Source organism: Fringilla coelebs, assembly GCF_963513975.1.
Source record: "Fringilla coelebs genome assembly, chromosome: 19".
Taxonomy (NCBI): Eukaryota; Metazoa; Chordata; class Aves; order Passeriformes; family Fringillidae; genus Fringilla; species Fringilla coelebs.
The window spans coordinates 3,906,619-3,927,085 of NC_140045.1; the positions used below are offsets into that span (position 1 = coordinate 3,906,619).

A 20,467-nucleotide genomic window follows, 5' to 3' on the forward strand; every position below is an offset into this window, starting at 1 on the left:
GACTGGCTGCACGTGTGCCAAGCATTGTATGGTACTTACTACAGATCAAGGCAACAGCCATGCGCAGCAGTTTGAATTGGCACTTCATTCCTGACCAGTTCTGGAAAAGAGACAAGGAAAACAAAGTAATGCTGCACACAAACCCTGAAGGGATATTACATTTAAATCTGTCACTTGTCAGGCAACTTCTCAGTGCATTCAAGCCCTACTGTGTTTTTTCTACTTTCTGTGCCACAGGCTCCCTGAAATTCTGCAGCTCAGATCTTTGGCAGAGCATAGAGAAACAATAAAGACTTTAATAAAAGCATATCAAGGAAACCTGGACTTAGTCTCCTCTGTCTCCAGGCTTGGTTATTAATCAATATAGTGGAATAAACATCTCTGAATGATAATCAGAAATCATGGAGAAATATTAAAAGTCCTCCTTTTCCACTTGTAGATAATTTTAAAGCAGGAAGAGAGATCCTGTTTTGAGAAATTCAGATGTATGACATTATTATTATTTTATTTTTATTTCTATAATTATTATGTGACTAAATGAAAATTTGACTATTGAAGGTGGACTGAGATATCAAGATAATCAGGTTTCTTGTGAAAAGCTCCCTATTCATCACACTGAAGAAATAAAAAGAATGCTTATAAACTCTTTGGACTATCTCTAATGGCACTTGGGATAGCAAAAAATTCAACCTCCACAAAATAAGTAACTGATTTTCTCTCTCCACAGAGAGATCTAACCCAGTCAGAAAGCTCTGAGCTCATGCTGATTAATACTGTGCTGCCCCCTTCACTTTTCATTTCCATGTAGCTGCTTTGAATCCTTCTCCTCACTCTTTTCCTTGGGGTGACATGCTTTATTGCTTCCCCCTGTTGGTTATTTTATGTGTTTCATTCCAATAATATTTCTTTTTCCAAGCAGGAATGTTTCCATTTCCTTTGGTTACCAGGAGGCACGAGGGAACAGAAGATTCCAGAGACCCTCCCTGCCACAGTCCCTGCTGTCCCCAGCTGTGCCAGACTGAGCTTTGCTAGCAAACAGCCAGCACGCCTTTCAGCATGCAGGAACATCACATCTAGATGACAAGTGAGCACAGAGGGACAAGGAGGGGAAAGGAAAGCAAAAACATCCCTCCACCAGAACTGTAAAGGCAGCAAAAATAATTTCAGATGAGAAGAGAGGCAGTGGATAATGGAGAAATAAAGATGCTAAGGTAGCAGTCACTAAATAGACTTGGCAGAGGCCAATGAGTAGTGAAATGACAGATCATTTTATGATGTTCTAAGAAGTCAGGGAAGGTAACTGCTGAAGACTCTCCACATGCCTCTGGAAGAGCCTGTTCCTCTAAAGCAGACCAAAATTTCCTCCAATGTCTCACTCTAACCCTGTGAATTGTGGTGTTAAAAAACCCTGTGTCTGCATTACCACCCTGAGAGACAGAGGAAGCTCCCTCCTGCTTCCCTTGGCACAGTGGCAGGGAACACAAATCACACTGAAAATAACTGAATGTAGGGATGCAAGTCCCCAGCAGAAAGCCTGTGCTATAGGGGCAGCTGCTCTCCTCCACTCCTGACCTCTCTGCCAGCCACTCAACTGTCTAATTTGGACAGCAGCCTCAGCTCATTCATGCTCTGAAAAGCTTGAAGAGGGTGAAGCAGACCAATTCTGCTCAGGATATCTCTCATTTCCCAGCTGTTACAAAGCTGTCTGGAGCAGCAGCACTGTGGGTCACAGCTGGAGCCTGCTGCCTTCACTGCAGACAAGCATCAAGTAAAATGTTTTCTTTTAGGCTTGGCTCCAACACCACCACACAAACACATACACATCTTCCAGCACCCAGATCTTCTGTCTCTACTGCAGCCACCTCACATTATCTTCCCACTCAGACCCAGGGGAGGAGCATTATCCTAATTTTTATGGTTATTCTGCTCTGATATTGCTGGTACAGGACACACATGTCACCACACATGAATCTTCTATCAGCAAAGCCTTTTTTGCCCGGTGTCAGCTGAGGAGTCCCCCTGGCAGCTGTGCTGGGCTTTGCCACCACCTACCTGAGGGCTGGGGGTGAACTCCTGTTTCCAGCCTTAGAAGAATGACAATGCTGGTATTTGCTCACCTTTGTAAAGTATTTCATGAGGTGAAACAGCAAAGAGATGCATCATTAGATCACCCAGGGTTCAGCTTCAGTCTGGGTTTTACAAATGGAGATAAGGAATATTCTGCACATGGATCCACTGAATGCTAAATTTCCTTAGATACTCACTAAAATTACATAGCACATCCAGACAGAAACAGGTCTGCCACTTCTGCAAAGCCAGTCTGCTTTGTCAGCCACTGAATGGAGAGTTGATAGCCTGGAGAACACTGATAAATCTTGGATTACCAACATCTTTAGGTTGTCCTGGCAAACTGTCAGCCATCAGGGTACCAAGCCACCAAGTGCAAGGTAATATTTCCATTCCAGAAGCACACCACTGAGACAAGACTCTTAACTGGAGCAAGCTCTGAATGACCAACAGCTGGCTCAGGCCTTACTTCCAGCCCCTTTGGGCCACCAGACGTGGCTTGCTCTGAGGTCACACAGTCACTCTGGTACTCACCATCACAATATTGGCCAGGTGAGCAGAGACAAGAGCATACACACCTCCAGAGGAGCCCACCACCGGCGCCCTCATGTCAGCCACTGACACTGCCAGGGACCCTGGGGGAAACAACAAGGCTTTGTGACAATTGCCTATCAAATAAACACACTCTCTCCTACCCTACATCCCTGCCATGGCCTGTTTGTGCTAATTGCTAATTGCTGCAGGTCAGGAATACAGAAAGAGAAGGAGGGGGAAATTGACTGACTCGGGAAGCCAACTCAGTCCTGTCAAGGCAGTGACTGATTGATTCCTTTGCACCTACTTTAAAAGCAGCTAAGCAAGGCAGCAATGTGTCTTTAAACTTGTCCTGCAAAAAGGCATTTATTCCCTGATTGAAAGAACAAGGGAGCAGGAGACAGACAAAAGTCTGTGTTAGTTTCTCACCTGAAGATAAAAAAGAAATAGCTGCCATGTTAGCAAGAAGAATATTAGCACAGGAAGAAGGAGTTAGGGACTTGTAACTTAGCACAGGCCTCTGATCAAAACACAGCCTATTACCTGTAAAACTTCAGAGTAAAACTAGTCCAAAATAGCCTGGATGGAGGCAGTAGGCACATGACAGCAAAATGACAGGTCAAGTACATAAAGGCACCACTAATAACAACACAGCCAACATAGACATTGCTTCTTCTTATCCCAGTTGGAGGCTTGGATCTGCTCAAAGCTCCTTTCATTGCTGACTTTAAGAATAATTTAAGTGATAGAGGGAAAGGCAGATTTACTGTCACAAGGAAGGGATAATGAAGATCTTTGTGATGATTGGGAATGGAAAAAAGACATATTGGTAAATCTTGAGAGAGTCCTTGGTAGCACAGAATCTAATGAACATCTTTGCTAATTGCCCAACTGATTCCAGGTCAAGAAAGTGCTGAGCTTCCACCAGCCAACTCTGCTGATAGCTCCCTCCTTCCTTGTATGGCCCTGAGACTTCTCAGCTCTTAAACACTGCCATTAAGGAAAAAGTTAATGAGAAATAAAGGAAGGAGTAATAAGAACTTGCAGTTAAGTCCTCAGACACTGCACTGAGCGCCTCAATTTCCATTCTTAATGTGTCTTCTTAGTAAAGACAAACAAATGAGAAACCATAAAATTGTGGCCTAACTACATTTTACATTTACTACATTTTGTCCATGATTATTTAGCAGCTGATTTATCTTTATATTGCCTCAGTATGAATATACCCATTTTCCTCTCTCCTGGCACGTGACAAAGAATAAAGGATGTTTCATAACTGGCTAAGATATCAGTGAAGCCCTGGGGTTTGGTAGGTCTATCTGTGTAGAAAGCTATGTCTGGGAAGTTGCAAATTGGGCACCACTTTTGTTAGTGTTTGTTGAAATAACAGTCAGGGGACAGTGGAGCTGCTCTGCTAACTCCTTTTGCTGCAGTAAACACCATTGGTGTTTGTACTGTGCCTCACCCTATGTCCTAGTCCAATTATTCTTTCCATGGACTGTCTCCTGGAATGCAGGATTTATTAGTACCCAATGCAGCCTATTCTACAAAGGGTTTATCTGTTTATTATGGAAAAAAGTAATTATGTGGGTGGAAAAACCAAACAAACACTATAAATCTTGAACAAAGGCAGTGAATCACTGAGTTCCACTGTAAAGTTCTTGGTTGCTTTCACACCCTCCTTCTGTTTTAACTAGATGTTGATCTATTGTCAGATTCCATCACCTCCAAACTGCTGGAAATTGCAAACATAAATAAAAGCAATTCAGTGCAAACTAAAAATCAATCAGACCCCATGGCTTAATGATGAAATGAATTTTCCAGATTTCTGTGCACTGCTCACAATCTACAACCAAATACTTCTTGCTTAGGCTATAGAAAGGTGACAGACAGGACAAATGGAGGAAGAAGTGCCACAGGACCAGCATGACTCCACATTCAGGGGGATCATCTAAAGCAAGGCTATTTTAAAATAACAGGTAGTTGGTGGATTTTTAGCAGGTCTCCTAAACACAGAGTCTATGGCTACATAGAAATTAGTTATACCATATTTTCTATGTCCAGCCCCACAAAGGATTTCAATGCACAGAAGACTGGTGAATGTTCCTCTCCTAATTCCAAATATCACAAAACATTTCTCCAACTCAAAAGCCAGCACAGACCATTTTCACTGCTTCTCCACCTGGGGCATGCAGAGGTGTCACCTACCTGCCACAACTCCTGCAACGTACACAAAACTGATCCTCGCAGCTCCGTGCACCATCTCCAGAGGAACCCCAACCAAGAGCTGAAGGACAACATTGAGCCCAAGGTGTTCTATCCTGCAGCAAGGAAAAACAACAGTTGTCCTCTTTTCCAACTCTTCATCTCCTTTCTCTACCACTGAGACACAGACATCTTGGAAAGAAAATCAAATAGCACCTGATTCACATAAGTAGACTAACACTGGGAAAAGCAGTGGTTCCAGAAAAATTCAGACCCAGAGCTGCAAAGTTTCTTCCCTCCTTGCTGCTTTTATCTTTTCTGTATCCACGCAGATCCTTTCAGCTAAAAACCTTGTACAATGTTTGGTTCTTAGTCAGCTTTTTTTCCCTTTTTCTTTGCTTGAAAAAGTTGAATGACTTGTCAAAAAAAAGCAGCAAGATGGCAGCAGAGCCTGGAACAGAAGCCAGAAATTTGACCTGCTCCTCTCCTCCCCTCCTAATGATTCCACTTTTCCCTGCACACATCACACTGCCATGATGGGGAGTGGTTGTTAAGAACAAGGTGAATGTACAAGTTCCAGGAGAACTGCCATTTCCTGGTGCCATAATGCTGCTTTACAGCATGGGTGTCTGACCCTCACCCTTTTCTGCTGTGCCTACTTCAATGGTCAGAATGGGAAGCAGAGGGCATTTTGATCTCTGCTGAGGTGCCCAGGTGTACTCACTGATGCTCTCTCTTCACCCATCCTTGTCCCATTACAGTCAATAGTGAAACTCCAAAACTCCTGTTGAACACACAGGAAAAAGCTGGGCAGAGGGAACTCTTGCAGAAAGCCCCACTACCACATAGTGCAGGATCACTTGCAGCCTGCAGGCAGAGTGTGACAGCTCAGATATTGGGTATATTGGGTAGAGACTCCAGTGCAGCAGATCTCCCCTGAGCTGAATCAACAGCTTCAACGCGAGCTCTCTGTTGCTTTAATCAATACTATTTAACAAACCTGACCTGCCACTTCTCAAAGCTCTATAAAGACATTCATCTGTAGGGTCTTCCAGTGAGGTAACACCAGCACCAGGCCCTGAGCAGGATCCTCAACACTCTGCTAGTGTTTGACATTTACCCTGGGCTCACAGGACTGTGACCTCACTGAATGGCAACATCCAACTGGAGCCAAGGGTATCCTGCTTTTTATATGAAGAGAACCTGCTTACAAAACAGATGGATCTAAATGACACAGTGGTACCCTTAATGCAGAAGGCCAGCATCTTTTGGGAAAAGAGACCAAAGTACCTAATGTCTTGAAAATATACATCCAATTTTATACAAGAAAAGGGTTGCTCACAGATAGGCACTAGCAAACTTTGGTTTAAGTTATATGCATTTCCACTGTTTTGATCTTTTCCATGTTACCATAGCAATTTCCCATATACAGCAGAGAAAAACACTGATGGTAAGATTCAGTAATGACAGAACAGTCTCATAAATGAGAATTTAAAGTTGGACTGCAAAAAAAAGTGCTAGAAATGATACTGCAGAAAACAATCCTCCCCTGATATCTTAATAAGTTTGTTTCCATTGAATTTCTCTCCAAAGATGAATTTCCCTCCTGCACAATACACTCAGCACTGCAATTTTTCATCATGGGAAGCTGCTGCATGTAACAGTTCTTTCATTACCTTCCTCAAACCCTTTGAAGCCACTGGGCATGGTCAGCACTCGCTCTGGTCCCGCATGCTCACAGAACGCAGGGAATTAAATTAGGAACAACCAGCAAAGGTCAAACTGAGATCACTGAGATGAGTCCAAACATCCAAGTGCCCTTTCACAGAGGGGAGGGAAGAAGCTTTGGCTGGCACACAGTCAACATCATGAGGTGGCACCTGACATTTCCACACAAAGCACTGGGTCTTATTTTTCAAAGGAAGCTTTTGTAAGAGCTCAGCAAAGTTTATCCTGGACTCTGAAGTGACTGCTCTGATTCACAGCTGTTCTTAAAAGACTTCCCAGGAGCAATCCCATTCACTTCTCTTCCCCATCATGCTAAGAGCTTTGAAGGCACCAGAGTCAATAAGTACCCATAAAATATAATTACCCTTTGCCAGTGCTGAATGTGTCATTCTTGAAATGACAATTTCATTGATTTATTAAGGACTTTCTCCTTCCCTGGGACCAAACAAATGGGACTGAGCATCAATGCAAGTCATTAGTTATGGCAGTGATACAAATGTGTGGGCTTCAGATATCAGCGTCTGCTTTCCATGAAAACAGAAGGGCAGAATTTACAACTTTGCCTTTTCAGCCCTTGACAAAGCTCCCTCCATCAGAACCAACACACAGCCTGTACATTTTTGGAATCTTTCTAGAGGCACAGCCAGCCAAGCCTTAGCAACTGCTGCCTTCTCAAACACCTTCCAGCTGCCACTCGTTCTTCAAAAAAAGACAGAGTGCACTAAATTAAGGAGCAGTCCACATTACCATTTAAAAGTCTCAGCTGGAAGCAGGGTAGCAATAGACCCATGGCATTGTGTTATCCTCTCATTTGAAAACAAGAGGAGAATGATGGGCATCCACTAAAAAACAATATTACCTTTCCAAGATTTATCTGTATTCTTCACAAGAAAGGAACTTAGTACAGAGAAGTTAGAAATAAAGGAACATTTAGCTTAACTCCAGATACTGCAGATAAATCACAAGGTTTATTGTTCCAGTGGGACTCTACATTGTTTTAAAGGCTGTGCAGCTAAAGGACTTGGAATCCATCATGACCAGTCCCCTTCTCACCACCTTCCCTTGTTCTACTCTGAGTCAGCCAGAGGTGAAATAAACCTGAGGGATTTTTGGCCAGTGAGTGTGAAGAATGCCAGGGAACTGCCTGCTACAAGGGTGGCTGGCACAGGTTAGGAAAACATGCCACAGAAAGGCATTTAATGCTGGGAAATTGTCCTTGTGCAGGTGTTTCTCCTCCAATGCATCCAAGAGCAATCTGTAGTTATAGGAACAATATGGTAAAACACCACCACCATCAAAAGAAAGCCCAAATACAAATTAACTAACTATAATTAAAATCAAGTGTTTCTTTCTTTTACAAGCCCAGTTTTCCCCATATTTTCAGTGATGGAAATTTTCATTTCTTGTTTCATGTAACCAGCCTCATGTCTAAGCCCAGTGGCCCCCACTTAGGATGAAGTCTATGTAATATGGGCTCTTTGGAGGGATTCAGCATGCGGAGGATAGAGGTTGCCACATTCAGAAGTTTCTTCTAAACACTTTTCCCTACTCTTCCCTTGGGTGGAGTCTGTTTTTATCCAGGGATCTGGGGCACATCTTGTGCTCCAGGGCAGTTACACACCAATGAAGTTATTCCATGGCAGGGAAGAGACATCAGCATGTCTTCCATCAGAGATGTGGAAAAAAGACAAAGATCAACTTGATCTTTCTGGCCTTTCATAGGAGAACATTGACTGATGGAAATATAGGCTTTCTATTTAAGAACAAAGGGTCCTTATCCAGTTTCAAACTCTACATTACTGCTGAAAGGCTTGCTGCTGTCATTTTTCAATGACAGAATTAAAGAAAATTGCAATTATCTGCCAGGAATGTGTGAAGATAATGATCTAAGAAACTGCTCAGAGGGGGTAGAATGTTTTGTACAGGGATGAACTTTCCAGTGACACTTCTCATCACCATGGCATCACAAACATCACACAATTAAGTCTATTTAAATTTTGTGAGGACTAGCAGAGCTGAGAAGAACAGAGTTAGAATCCCCACACCTTGTATATTCTTCCCAAGTCTGCTACATACCTCCCATGGGATGAAGGAGGAGTCATTTTATTGTGCACCTTCATTTTGCATGGACACCATTCAGTGTCCATCTGGTCACTCAAGATTGTCAACTCTTCAGGAACACTCAGTTTGCCCAGTGTGTACAAAATGGGAGTTCAGGCTTGACACAGCCTTCTAGGCATTAGCTCAGTCCCTACAGAAGGGACCAACATTACCGAGTGATGACAGGTCCCAGGCACAGGGAATTTAACTGACTTTTTCAACACCCTGTATTTTTAAATACCAGTCCAGCATCTTTGCAGACTTCTTCTACCACCTGCACAGCTCCTTTAGTGGAACATTGGGCTTTGACCTGATTTTAGGAAGTGCACAGTAAGAAGAAAGTGTGGTCCCAACACTGCTGGGGAGAAGAGCAGCATCTGTTAAGTTCCTTTTGTTGACTTGTCTCTTCAGAGACCTGAGAAGGTTTGCACCTCATTGCCCAACAGTCCACAACATCTTCAGATTTTTACACACAATTTATAATTGAGTTTTAAAAATTTAATTCTGAGCTGATTCTGTCACTTCCCCTATCTCTCTGGGGAACCTGAACTGTTTGTAAGTACTCACCCTGCATGCATGAATATGTAGGTTAGGTACCTCCAAGCCTGGGCCCGAAGCTGGGGATGGTACAGTAATGCATTCTTCAGGTACAAGGGGTGGCTGACTTGCAGCACAAATCTGTCTAAGACTACTCCATTGTAAAGAAAAAAGGCAACCTAGAAAAGCAGAGAGATTCATTGGTTAGCAAATGCCTTTTCTCACCAAAAAGTACCTTTTAGCTAAAATAATGGAGAAAAAGTAATATATCAAAAACTTTTCTCCCATTTGACAGCTTCACACAGCATGAAAATTCCCTGTTTTTAGGAACCTGCAACACATTGATATAACTGTATGTGTGGTCTCCTGTAACACACCAGCCCCTGAGTCAGAGGAACCTGTTCCCAGTCAGCACCCTACTATCAGTGTCATATCCTACTCTGTACCTACTTGAGCACATTACTCAGCAAATGTGCAAAGATCTCATTTGGGCAACACATGAGCAAGTCAGAATATTTAACCCAGAGGTTCTCTCCCCTCCTTTTTCTCTCCACTCACAGAACAGAGGTAGCTGTACAGAAATCTCTAATTCCATTGACTTATCCATTTCTCTAGAACTGTCCTGTTTTCACTCCTCAAACAGTTTTGCTCTCATTTTCCAAACTGTGTAGTCCCATATACAAATTGTTCCAGCGACAGCATCACAGTCCCCACTTAAACACACTCCAACAGGCAACCAAAATGGCCATGGGCTTCTTGTCCAGGTGTGACCGAGTCCCTCTCCAGCCTGTGACTGTGTCCCAGCAGAGCCTTTGGCAGTGTGGGGAGGCTCCCAGGGAGGGCACTTGCCTCTACAATGGTGATGGTGATCATGAACCAGGGCGGGGGGCAGCAGGTGTAGCTGTCATAGTACCACTTGCGGTCGATCTCCCGCGGGAGGGTCTCGTAGGCCACGTGCCGGATCAGCCTCTGCGAGAGGCTCAGCCCCGTCTCCTCCAGCAGGGCCTTGCTGCACAGCCTCCTGTTCCCCTGCAGGATGGCCTGGCGGAAACTGTTCGACCTTTTGTTGCTCATCTGGGTAAAAGGGAACAGAAGAAACCATGAGTACAAAGCAAGGCCTGGTACAGCCATCAGGGAGAATAGTGCCAGTGTGGCAGCTCCAGATCCAGCCGGCAGGAAAGTCACCACCAGGCTGAGCTTCAGGAACCAAGACTCGAGACAAGGACAGGGTGACTTACTTGGGGTGCAAGGAAAATGAGTACCACAGTCTACCATTATGATGCCAATAAATGAGGTCAGGCAAGGCAGAGTGGAGGTTGCTGATGCACCTGCTGAGCTCTAAGGCCCATTCTCCAGCCTTCCATGCACCCTCTTCACCATCAGTTATCACAATCCGTATTCCTGTGTCCTCCTTCTCTCTGCTCCCCCTGCTCTAGCAAACTTCCCTGCAGTCTTGGGGCAGGAAATTTCTCAAATGTAGCAGCAGGCACTTTCACAGCACATCTAACCCTTGGGGCAGGAGTTAGCTCTGGGCAAAGAAAATTATCTCTTTGTGTAAAACAAAACTGCCTGAGCAACAGCAACAAACAACAAATTAATCAGCTGTACAGGCTGTCTCAGCTCCTGTAAGCTTGCAAGTCTTTACAAGGCTTCTTTCATAAGTTATCCTCAGAGGGGGCAGGCTCTGAGATGGCACAGGATTACAGCTAATTTGCATATGCATTATCACCTTACATGCATAGATTTAGCTACCTTTTAGAGCATACACTTTACCAGTTTGGATGCATAATGAAAGCAATTGCATTTGCAAATTAGGCAGATGGAATCTTTAGCTTAGCCTTCTGGGGGTGGGGGAACAAACCAGGTCTGAAAGAGCTTGCTCCAAGATTTGTATAATTGTTAATTAGCCCTGATGTCAAACAAACCTGCTGCATTAGAGCCACTGTCTGTACTGGCTGAATCTTTGGCAGGGAGCTCCAAAGGCTCACTGTGTACACGGGCTGCTGCAGGGGGACCTTCCACTGTAACAAGCAGCAAAGCAAACACGACAGCCTGGTTCTTCCTCTGAGAGAGCTGCTAACTGCTCTCAAAGCACCAGCACATCCAGCCTCCCAGAACCAAGCAGGAGAAGACACTCAGCAGCAGTTGTCTTGGATCATGCTGGTTTCAGCTGATATCCCAAAGCCAGCAAAGCCCAGAGCTTGTGCTCTCAGTGCCCAGGCAGTCAGGGAATTGCTCCAAGCTGGACCAAGCTGCTTAAATACAGTAATCACTGCAGGGAGCCACCTCCTGTTAATCACTGGAGGAAGGCAAGGGGCCATCTGAGGTGATGGCACTGCGACCCACTCTGCCCATCCCTCCTTAGCCTTCATTTGTAGCCTGTCCCTCCAACACAGAGGAGCAATCACCGTCAGTTGATGTTCTTATGCTTTTTCTAAACTGAGGAAAAATTTGTTGTTGTTGTTCTCTTTGAGTTGTTTCAGTGAGAAGATGTTTTATCCTAACAACTCTCTCCATTTTAGTATTTCTCCTTTGCTCTCTCTTTCCTTCGTTGATTCAGAAACACTTGTAAAAGAACATTTCTTGTAAAAAAAAGCAGAAAAAAAAGAAGAAAAAAAATGTCCACAAAGTCTCTCTGTCACTCTTCTCATGTCTATTATCCAAAGGCCTGTATCTAAAACTAGGGAAGATGAGGGGGAAAAACTTGTTGTGGTCTTCTGTTGCATTAAGAAAGCCTGCTCATCTGAAAGATAATATTTTCATAGAGAAACATCCAACAGGTACAAGGCTTTTTTTAGCATGTGTGAGATGCCTTTTGCTAGGTAAGAGATGTGCCTCTGTTTAAAGATACTTTTAGCCACCTAATGACCTCTCTGTGTCCACAGAAGAAAGCTTCATTCCAGGTTAGTTCCAAACAGCCTTTCAGAGATGTTCTGCATGTGCTCCCTCACAAAGTTCATTCTTTTCTCTCTGGCTTTGCCCCTCTTATGGGCAAGAATAAATTCAGACTGAAACTATAAAACTGCCTGAAGACACCAGACAGTTGACTGGAGCTGCTGATCTGCTTATTCCAATTACAGTGATAAATGGGATTTCCTGCCTACCACAAAACAGTCAGTGCTTTTCCCTGTTGCAGCACTTCAGTGGAAAAGATAATAATTTCCAGAGTCAAGGAAAATCATCATTTCAGTTCAGCATCAAGAAGTGCTGGCCACCCTCAGTAGATGATCACCTCATCAGTGCAGAGATTGCCAAGGGAGATGAGCAGGAAACTCCAAAGTCTGCTGATGTCCATGGTTAGGTTCATAACAAAGATTTCTTTGCATCTGTTGAGCAGAGGATCCTAAGGGATGCAGCCCTGAACTCGTCTGTTACTGTTACAAGGGAGTGGATCAGTTCAGTCATCTGAAGTCAGCACAGCCCCATCAGTCCAGTGTCCTCTCTGCAATAATGCTCGTGCTGCCCATGGAGCCCAGAAAATAGCCAGGGCACTGCAAAGTCATCACCATTGATGTCACCAGTGACGTTTGTGAAGATGTTCCTCAATATACTAAAAACAAAACAGGGAAAGGTCTTCATAGATTTACAAGCAAAGTGTTGCAGGATCACTCTAAGGCATAGCTCAGATGACCAAAGCCTCCACTGGCTCTCGTGAGGAGGTGGGAAACTGGACTACTGTTCAGCAGAAAGCTCTGCCTTCCTCCTTCCAGAGAGGAAGATAAATCACAGGACCTTTTACACCCCACACAGAAGCTAACATGGAAGGGACATGAAAATATTTGCCAGACCCTCTTTAGAGCAAAGGATATGAAGAGAAGGTCCAGGTTCCTTCTACATGCTGCAGTCTTGGCGTGGTTTTACACCCGGATGAGGCAAGCACACAGTGTCAGGAGTGTGCCAGACATGCTGAAAAGCCCCCACCATCCCTCAAGATGTGGATGAGTGGATGTACTGAGCCCTTGTTAAAATCAGGCCTCTTGGGAAGAAGGCATCCTGCTGGTCCCCACCTGCATGCACTGCCCACGGCAGCAAGGAGGAGATGATCTCCAAAGAGACAGCACAGCTGACTGCCAGGGCTCAAGCAAACACAGCAATCCTGGCCCTGCTCACATGGCCTTTGGATCAAGCTAGGAGGAGATGGGCATGAGGAGAGAGAGAGGATTAAGTCAGTATTGCTGCTCTCACCAATTCTTGATGAGAAATCTATTTTGTTCCTCAGACTGACTTTGGAAGACTCAAATCTTCCCAAACAGAATCTCGCATATGGTCACAATTTGCTGACTGGGTTTTGGAATTACATAATATTGGTATTTATGAGCCAAGTATTTAATCATCAGCTGAAAGAACACCAGGCCCATTGTTGGCCTGCACATTATCATGGCTCCAGGAGCCCAGGGCAGCCCACCCCACTTCTCTTCACGCAATCAATCTAGGACTTCTTTAATGAGCTTGATATTAAAGCTGCAAGCAGATGGGTACAGCAAACAGTATGTGGAGAGAGAAGATAGCAGTGGGGAACAACACATTCCCTTAGTCCTTCCTGCCTGCAAAATAGTATTCTGCAGAGAGAAAGAAATTTCCCTTGCAGAAGAGCCAGATGGCAGCCAGGTGCTGCCATCTCTGCCCTTTAGTATCACCCTACCAAAACAAACCAAGGCTTAGGGCTCTGCTCAAGGGCTGGGTTTGATACCTTCGTGCAAATGGAAAATTTTTTCCTACTTAGATGTGAACCTGTCTTCAACACTGGAAACATCAACATTTGGGATGTCAAGAGGAGAACAGTGACAAACTTTGATGAAGTACAAAGCCCTGCATTTGTTTAGCACACATGGCACTCAAATATTACTCTGGGATAATCTGCAGCTTGCAAAGGAAGTTGTCCATCCCCCTGGCAGACCAATTTCTCTGTGTTCCTTGGACATCTGTAGTACTGTGGCTACCTCAGATTAACAATAGCCAAGTCATGTACTATTTCCCCACCTCCAATTTCAGGGCTTGTGTGGGGCACAGCACCCTTTTTATGGTTTTATTCAGCCTCACTCAGAAGGTTTTGAAAAACATGGATTTCTGCCGATTACGTATTGGCATCTTTGAGACTGGTCTCGAGCTATTTTTAAACACAGGCAGCTCTGTGACAGGCAATGCATTCAGCTCTCCAGCTCTGATCCTCCAAGACACAGAACATTAAATCAGAAGTTAGCACAAGCTTTTTAAAAGCCTCTGCCAGCTCCAGTTTTATAACCCACTTTACTTACAAATGCAACCTCTCCAATCAATTTTGCTTTCAAGATTCACATTTATTTCCTTCCCTCTGCCCACACTTCTACAAAATGCTAATGTGGGTAGAGACAGCTTTTCCCAAAATGCATATCTCAGCATTAAGTTCATCTGTCACAGATGTTGAGCCAACCTGGTAGCACTTTCCCAAATAGTATCAAAGGGAAAAAAACCTGAATACCAAATACCAAATTCTGATCTGGTTATCCGAGCAGTGGTTTACTCAAGGGATTCAAAGAAAGAGGCAGGAGAGACAAAATAAATTATCCTTGCTCAAGCTTTTGCCTGGTTCCTATTAAATGTGCCAGGCTTAGGCCTTCCAGCACTTCCAATAGAAAAGGTAAAACACTTTCAAATTGCAAGGTTACTTGAAAGAACATTGCTTGCAGGACAAGACTACTGTGGTTCAAATAACATTGTTACACAGTGCTCCAAAAATGTGTGTTGTTCACATTAAAAATGAGGAAGAATTAGCCTGTCCCTAGAAGCCAGCAAGGCCAGGGAAAGCAAAGCAGGTAGTGATTCTTGATCTGGAAAATAAAGGATGTACATTTAATTAGTTAATATATTTTGCTGATTACTGAGATGTTACATCAACTTCAAGTTACTACAAAGCCACAGCTAAACATTTCTGTTGGAAGCAGCAGTGTTTTGTTTTTCCCCAGTCACATGAACTCTGTCTTAGAGCTTACTACTTACTGCAACCTCTATTACAGTTCACAGGATATTATGTGAAGTAATCCAGGACTGCCAACAGCAACTGCTGTTCAGCAAGAATCTCAGCAAATACTATCTCAAGTATAATTAACTCCTGGCTTGTCTCTTTTCTGAAAGTAGCAAAGTTAGTTAAACACCTTGGTTCACTATCTCCTCCTGTGGCCCATGCTGTTCATAGCCAGATTTTTCTCTGTGCATCTCTTTTCACAATGCTGCAACCAGAGAGCAGAGATGCACAAGATGTCTCCACTTGTACAGGAAACACTTTTGTTACTCTGTACTGTCTCAGACACAGCATAAGAAATCCCATCTGAAGCTGCTTTCTGCCATTACTACAAACCACAGAGCAGAAACAGAAATGGATATGATTGCAGCATTGTGTTTTACAACTACACGAGCTGAATTTCATACACACAGAGGAGAAGTAATTTCCAATGAGCTGCCTATCTGATCTTTTTGAGCCTTTTCTGTTTGCAGATCACACCAGGAGTTTTCATCTTCCTTGAATTTATTCATTTCTCAATTTATTTCCTGAGTGCTTTCTGGGGTCTAGTCTCATATTTTAAAACTTTCAATTTCATAAATTTAAGTTGCTTTGCTGAGAGCAGGCATACGTATGGATGCTGCTATTAAGGTGAGAAGTCCTATAATTACATTTTTGATGTATCTAGAAGTTCACAAAACATTTTGAACATCAGAGGATAACATAGCTTTGCTCAATAGCAGTCCTTTAGCTGGGGATCACAGTGCCTGAGAGAGCAGGCAGAGTTCTTGGTGCTCATAATGATGCTGGAGAAAAGGAAAACAATACATACAGACAGCCTTGCTTGAAAAGCCTCTGGTTTAGTAAAAGGTTGCCTTCCCATCCCCACACCCAGCACCATCATTTTTAGCAGCAGGTCAGTTCTTGCTAAGCTACTGAAACAGACAAATTAACCTGAGCATAAAGCAGAGAGGGCTAATGATCATCAAGCACAAACATGCACCTAAACACCACCACACTGAGGATTGACAGCTAGGAGGTGAAGGAAATCCCTAATTTTACAGTGATTCTGTATCATCTGTGCTGCTTCTTTCCATCAGGAAATTCAAAAGAAAGTTCAGAAGGCAGGGAAAACAGAAGGAGCCCTAAACAAAGTTTGGATGTTGGAAATCAATAGAAACTAGAGGAGAAGTGAGAAGAGAGATGTCATTTGGAAGTAGTTTAATGTTTTGGCATTTGCATTGCCTATTGATTAGAAAGTGCAAAAAATGCAGACACGGATAGAGGGGCTGGTGACAGGAAAATCAATGGCTTCTTTATAGTAGTAATTCAATAGTAGTGAAGGAAATTTGCTGTTTTGCAGAAACCACATCACCTGGGTGTGAGCTGGCCCAGCCTCCTATTCCCAAAGGAGGAGAATGTCCAAGCATTTCAACTCCCACCTACCTCTCATTAGTGTGTGCTGCCCCTGAGCCCCGTGGAGTGAGGAGAGTGAAAAAAGCCCAGTTCTATTCCTGAGCCTGTTGCCAATGTGTTGGCTGGCCCTAGGCCATCATTTCTGTAAAAGAAATTCGATGATGCCTCTTCCTGCTACCTAAGTGTTGTGCAGCCCAATTAGTGAATGCTTGCACAGTACTTTGAATATCCCCAACTGTGGAACAAGCAGCTGTTGCTATAAATACTCTGCTGAGCACTGAGGACCACACTGTTTGTTATGCTGGAGCTGAGGAAAACCTCACACTGTGTAATCTGTTTAAGAGTTGCTGCATTTATTCTACTGTGTACCTAGACATGGGCAAGAGGCTTACAAGACTGCCTGGTTAGATACAGCAGGTTTATGTCATTCCAACAAAGTAACTTCACCTTGACACTGCCCACAGCCTCATGGAGGTCATGACCTGGGTCCTTGACATCTGGGCCATGTTATCATACTTTTCTGATTAATGTGAAAACAGGACATATACAAGATCCTTTCTAAACGCAGAACACGTGCATGAGTGACCATGACAAACGAAGGGATCAAATCCCCAAATTGTCTGCAGAACACACAGAGATACAAATGACTGTACTCAGCAACAAGGACACATCCAGCTTTCCACAGAAACCTCAGAGAAGTCACCAACCTCCATTCCTCTTTGACTTTGTCACCCAGGCTTATATTAATAATGCACTAAATCTGGGATTCAGGTGTCCAGTGACAGAGTAAGAACAAGGCAAAGCCTCTGAATGGCCAGTGTCCAAGATGTCTTGCAAGCAACATTTCTAAGCCATCCTGAGCACCTGACAACACATGTCTGCAATTGTGTTGACTCAACAAACTGCCTTGACAAGAAACAGAGCAATCCCTTCACTAATTGACTCATTAGTAGAGATAGAGAGGCATCCAGATCATGACTCATGCACTCTGAGACACCTCACCTGGCATAAAATGAACGCGACCTAGAAACACTTTATCCCTGTTGCTGTTGATGCCTACAGCAGTGCAATATGACTCCACCTAGCATGTCAACACAACGTTATCTATATATTTTTGTCTGGAAGTGGTGAAATCTCTAGATAAAACAGGAGACATCCAGACTGACAGACCTCTGCTTGCAAACAAATGGCTCATTATAGCAGCTAGCAAATGATACTGAGAGCAAAAGCTTCCAAAGTAGCAGCAGCCATTGCTTCATGATATTACTGCAGTTCCCACAGTTCCTTCCCATGCAAATTTGTTTCCCTGGAAAAATCAGAAGCAATTTGACTCTTGTGGAAGCAAGTTCATGCAGAATATGATGCAGCAAACACTGGTGTTAATAAAGGCAGGGAAAGAGACACTGTGCCTCAACAGCCCATGTTTTAAGCAGAGCCAAGGACTGACAGGCTCTGCCAGCCAGAGCACTCACCAGGTTGACGAAGTCCTGGTAGCAGATCCTGCCCTCAGAGTTGCTGTCTGCCAGGGCTAGCAGGACCTCCAGCTTGTGGGGGTCCAGCTCCGAGCCGTGCCTCTGGAGGAGGGAGCGGAACTTCTCCGTGCTGATGTAGCCAGTGTTGTCAGGATCAAACTGGGATAGGAGGGGAGAGTGCCACAATTAACAACCCCATGTTCCACACAACTCTGAACTCTGTCCTCCACTGCATTCATCATCCACTGCAGACCCACAGGCACCCAGGGGCTGCTCTAGGCTTTGGTGACACTACCCTGCAATCACCCAGGGACTGGAAAGCACCCTGCTGCAGAGAAGGGTGAGTCCAGGCACCACCATCCACCCAAGCTTCAGCTACATCAGCTCCCTTCACCTTCCTGCCTCTGCATCATCATTTCTCTTGTCTGTTTTTTGTATCTCTTTCCATCTGGAACATCAAGCAAACCAGAGATGCAGTTTGTGAGATAAAATGCACTGAAAACAGTCTTATTCCTCTATTTCCTAACATAATTGCACCACAGGAATCTGCCACCCCTCCTCAAGCCCCTTCCATACTCAATGTTTCTGATAGTCACCTTTCCAGATCATCCCTACTGATGCCTTCACTATGGTAAGTGCTTTCACTGCTGAAGAGCTATTTTAAGACAGTTGGGAAAGAAAATCTTTGGACAGGAAGCAAAGCAGATGAACACCGTGTCAAACTGAAAGTGACAAAGCAGCCACATGCCATTTTGAGAATGTAAACCAGAGTCATTAGAAGGAAAGTCCCAGGTGAGACCTGGAGTGAATCCCACACTGACAAAAACCATCACTGTCCTCCCTGAGCCTAAGTGGCTAATCTAGAAATGCCACTGATGATAAGAGACACCTTTACAAGGCTGTCCCAACTAATGACTGTTCCAGTGGCCTCTAGGGCACTCTGAGAGGGGCTGCCAGCTCACAGGGCACAGCCTCAGCCCTGACAAAGCCACTGCTGGCACCATGCCGAGCACCTTTCTGATGTGCTTGGAAAACTAGAGGCTGCAAGCTGCCAGACCAGTCTGCACTAGCCCTGGTGCAGTCTGATCTCTACCAGTTCTCTGTTGCTGGGAGATTTTGCCTTTGATTTCCCAAACTTGGCTGTGAGGACCCTGGTGCTTGCTGGCCTCCTTTTGTAGATAATGATATCAAGCTTGTTGGCTGGATTGAATGGCTGTCAGGGGGCAGGGTGGTCAGGAGGGAGTCTTTTCATGGAAACATTTGGGACATAATAAGCCTTGGCAGAGCCAAAAAGGTCCTATCAATCCTCACTCTTTCCTAATGGAGAACAAAAGTTGAACAGGCGCTGGGCCTTCGATCAGACACAGTGGAGGGAAATGCCTTGGCAAGGGAGGGGGTAGGAAGGAGGATGTGGCAGAGGATGCAGCCTGCCAGCAGCAGGGCTGGCACAGCTCTGCAGTGAGCAGAACAGCTCTAACACAGAGCAGCCTCAGGCATGGGCTGCTTGTTTAGAGGCTGTAGTGCCCGTGTGTGGAGATCTGGCTCTGTCTCCTTCTGGCCTGAACACCTTTGTCCCTCTGCTCTGCTGTCCCCAGCTGCTTGGCTGAGGAGGAACTATCTAACCTGAGGAGGGGAGGTCACAGCTCCTTGCTGTGACTATCTACCTCTGGTCAAAGCAGCAGCCCCTTTGTGAAGAAGCTGCTGGGGATTACACAAAACAAGATAAACCAAGTGACCTGTGGACAGTCAGAGCTGGGCACTCTCTCCAGTTCTCTGCCAAAGATTGTCCTGCCCTTGTGAGGTGGCCTGGATGTACCTCCCTGACAGATGGCACCCAGAGCCAAAGGTGGATTTCATCAGCTGTTTACTGTTAAACAAAGGCTTAATATTAATCCCTGGAGAAGTTTAGCTCCCCTACCCCAGCCCACTCTGATGCTTTGAGTTAACAGATCAAACTCTAAAACCAGCCCTAAAAGTCAGGGCTTCTGCACTCAGGCTCAGCTCTGATGAGTTTTGGCTCTTGCTGTGACTCTCAGGCCAGCCTGCTTGTGGTGCCCAGTCCCAGACACACATATCCAGGAAATAAAGTATTATTAGCACAACACCTGGGATGAGCTTTCTCAAGGGGAATTTGTAGGAGCTGTGAGATGAGTCATTCAGTGAATGGATCTGAGACCTGCAACCCCATAGATACTGCTCTGTTCATCCCTGTTTCTCAAAAACATTTGACCTAACCAACATCTTACTTAACTGCACCTTTAACTGTATCTTGATATTTAAAATACCAGAACCTAGCTTGTCTAAAACCATTTGCTTCCTGAAGGCTTAAGTACCTCTCTACTTTGAGGGTCAGGGTCAGCACCCAACATGTGGAACTGTCCCCATGCTGCGTGGTCACTGACTTTGCAGGGCTGCAGCCCCAAGGAACATG

The 20,467-nt window shown here is 44.5% G+C and overlaps 1 protein-coding gene across 2 annotated transcripts in view; it reads right to left on the reverse strand.

Annotated features, from left to right (window-relative positions):
- RHBDL3 (rhomboid like 3) overlaps positions 1–20,467 on the reverse strand; it is a gene marked incomplete at both ends in the record, with an annotated part of 55,854 nt that overhangs the window by 944 nt on the left and 34,443 nt on the right. For both annotated transcript variants that reach the window (XM_084218768.1, XM_084218767.1), the window contains 6 exons: positions 40–100; positions 2,602–2,702; positions 4,810–4,922; positions 9,202–9,350; positions 10,021–10,245; positions 18,037–18,195. In XM_084218768.1, coding sequence (XP_084074894.1) covers positions 40–100; positions 2,602–2,702; positions 4,810–4,922; positions 9,202–9,350; positions 10,021–10,245; positions 18,037–18,195 — 808 coding nt within the window. The remainder of the gene's footprint in view (positions 1–39; positions 101–2,601; positions 2,703–4,809; positions 4,923–9,201; positions 9,351–10,020; positions 10,246–18,036; positions 18,196–20,467) is intronic.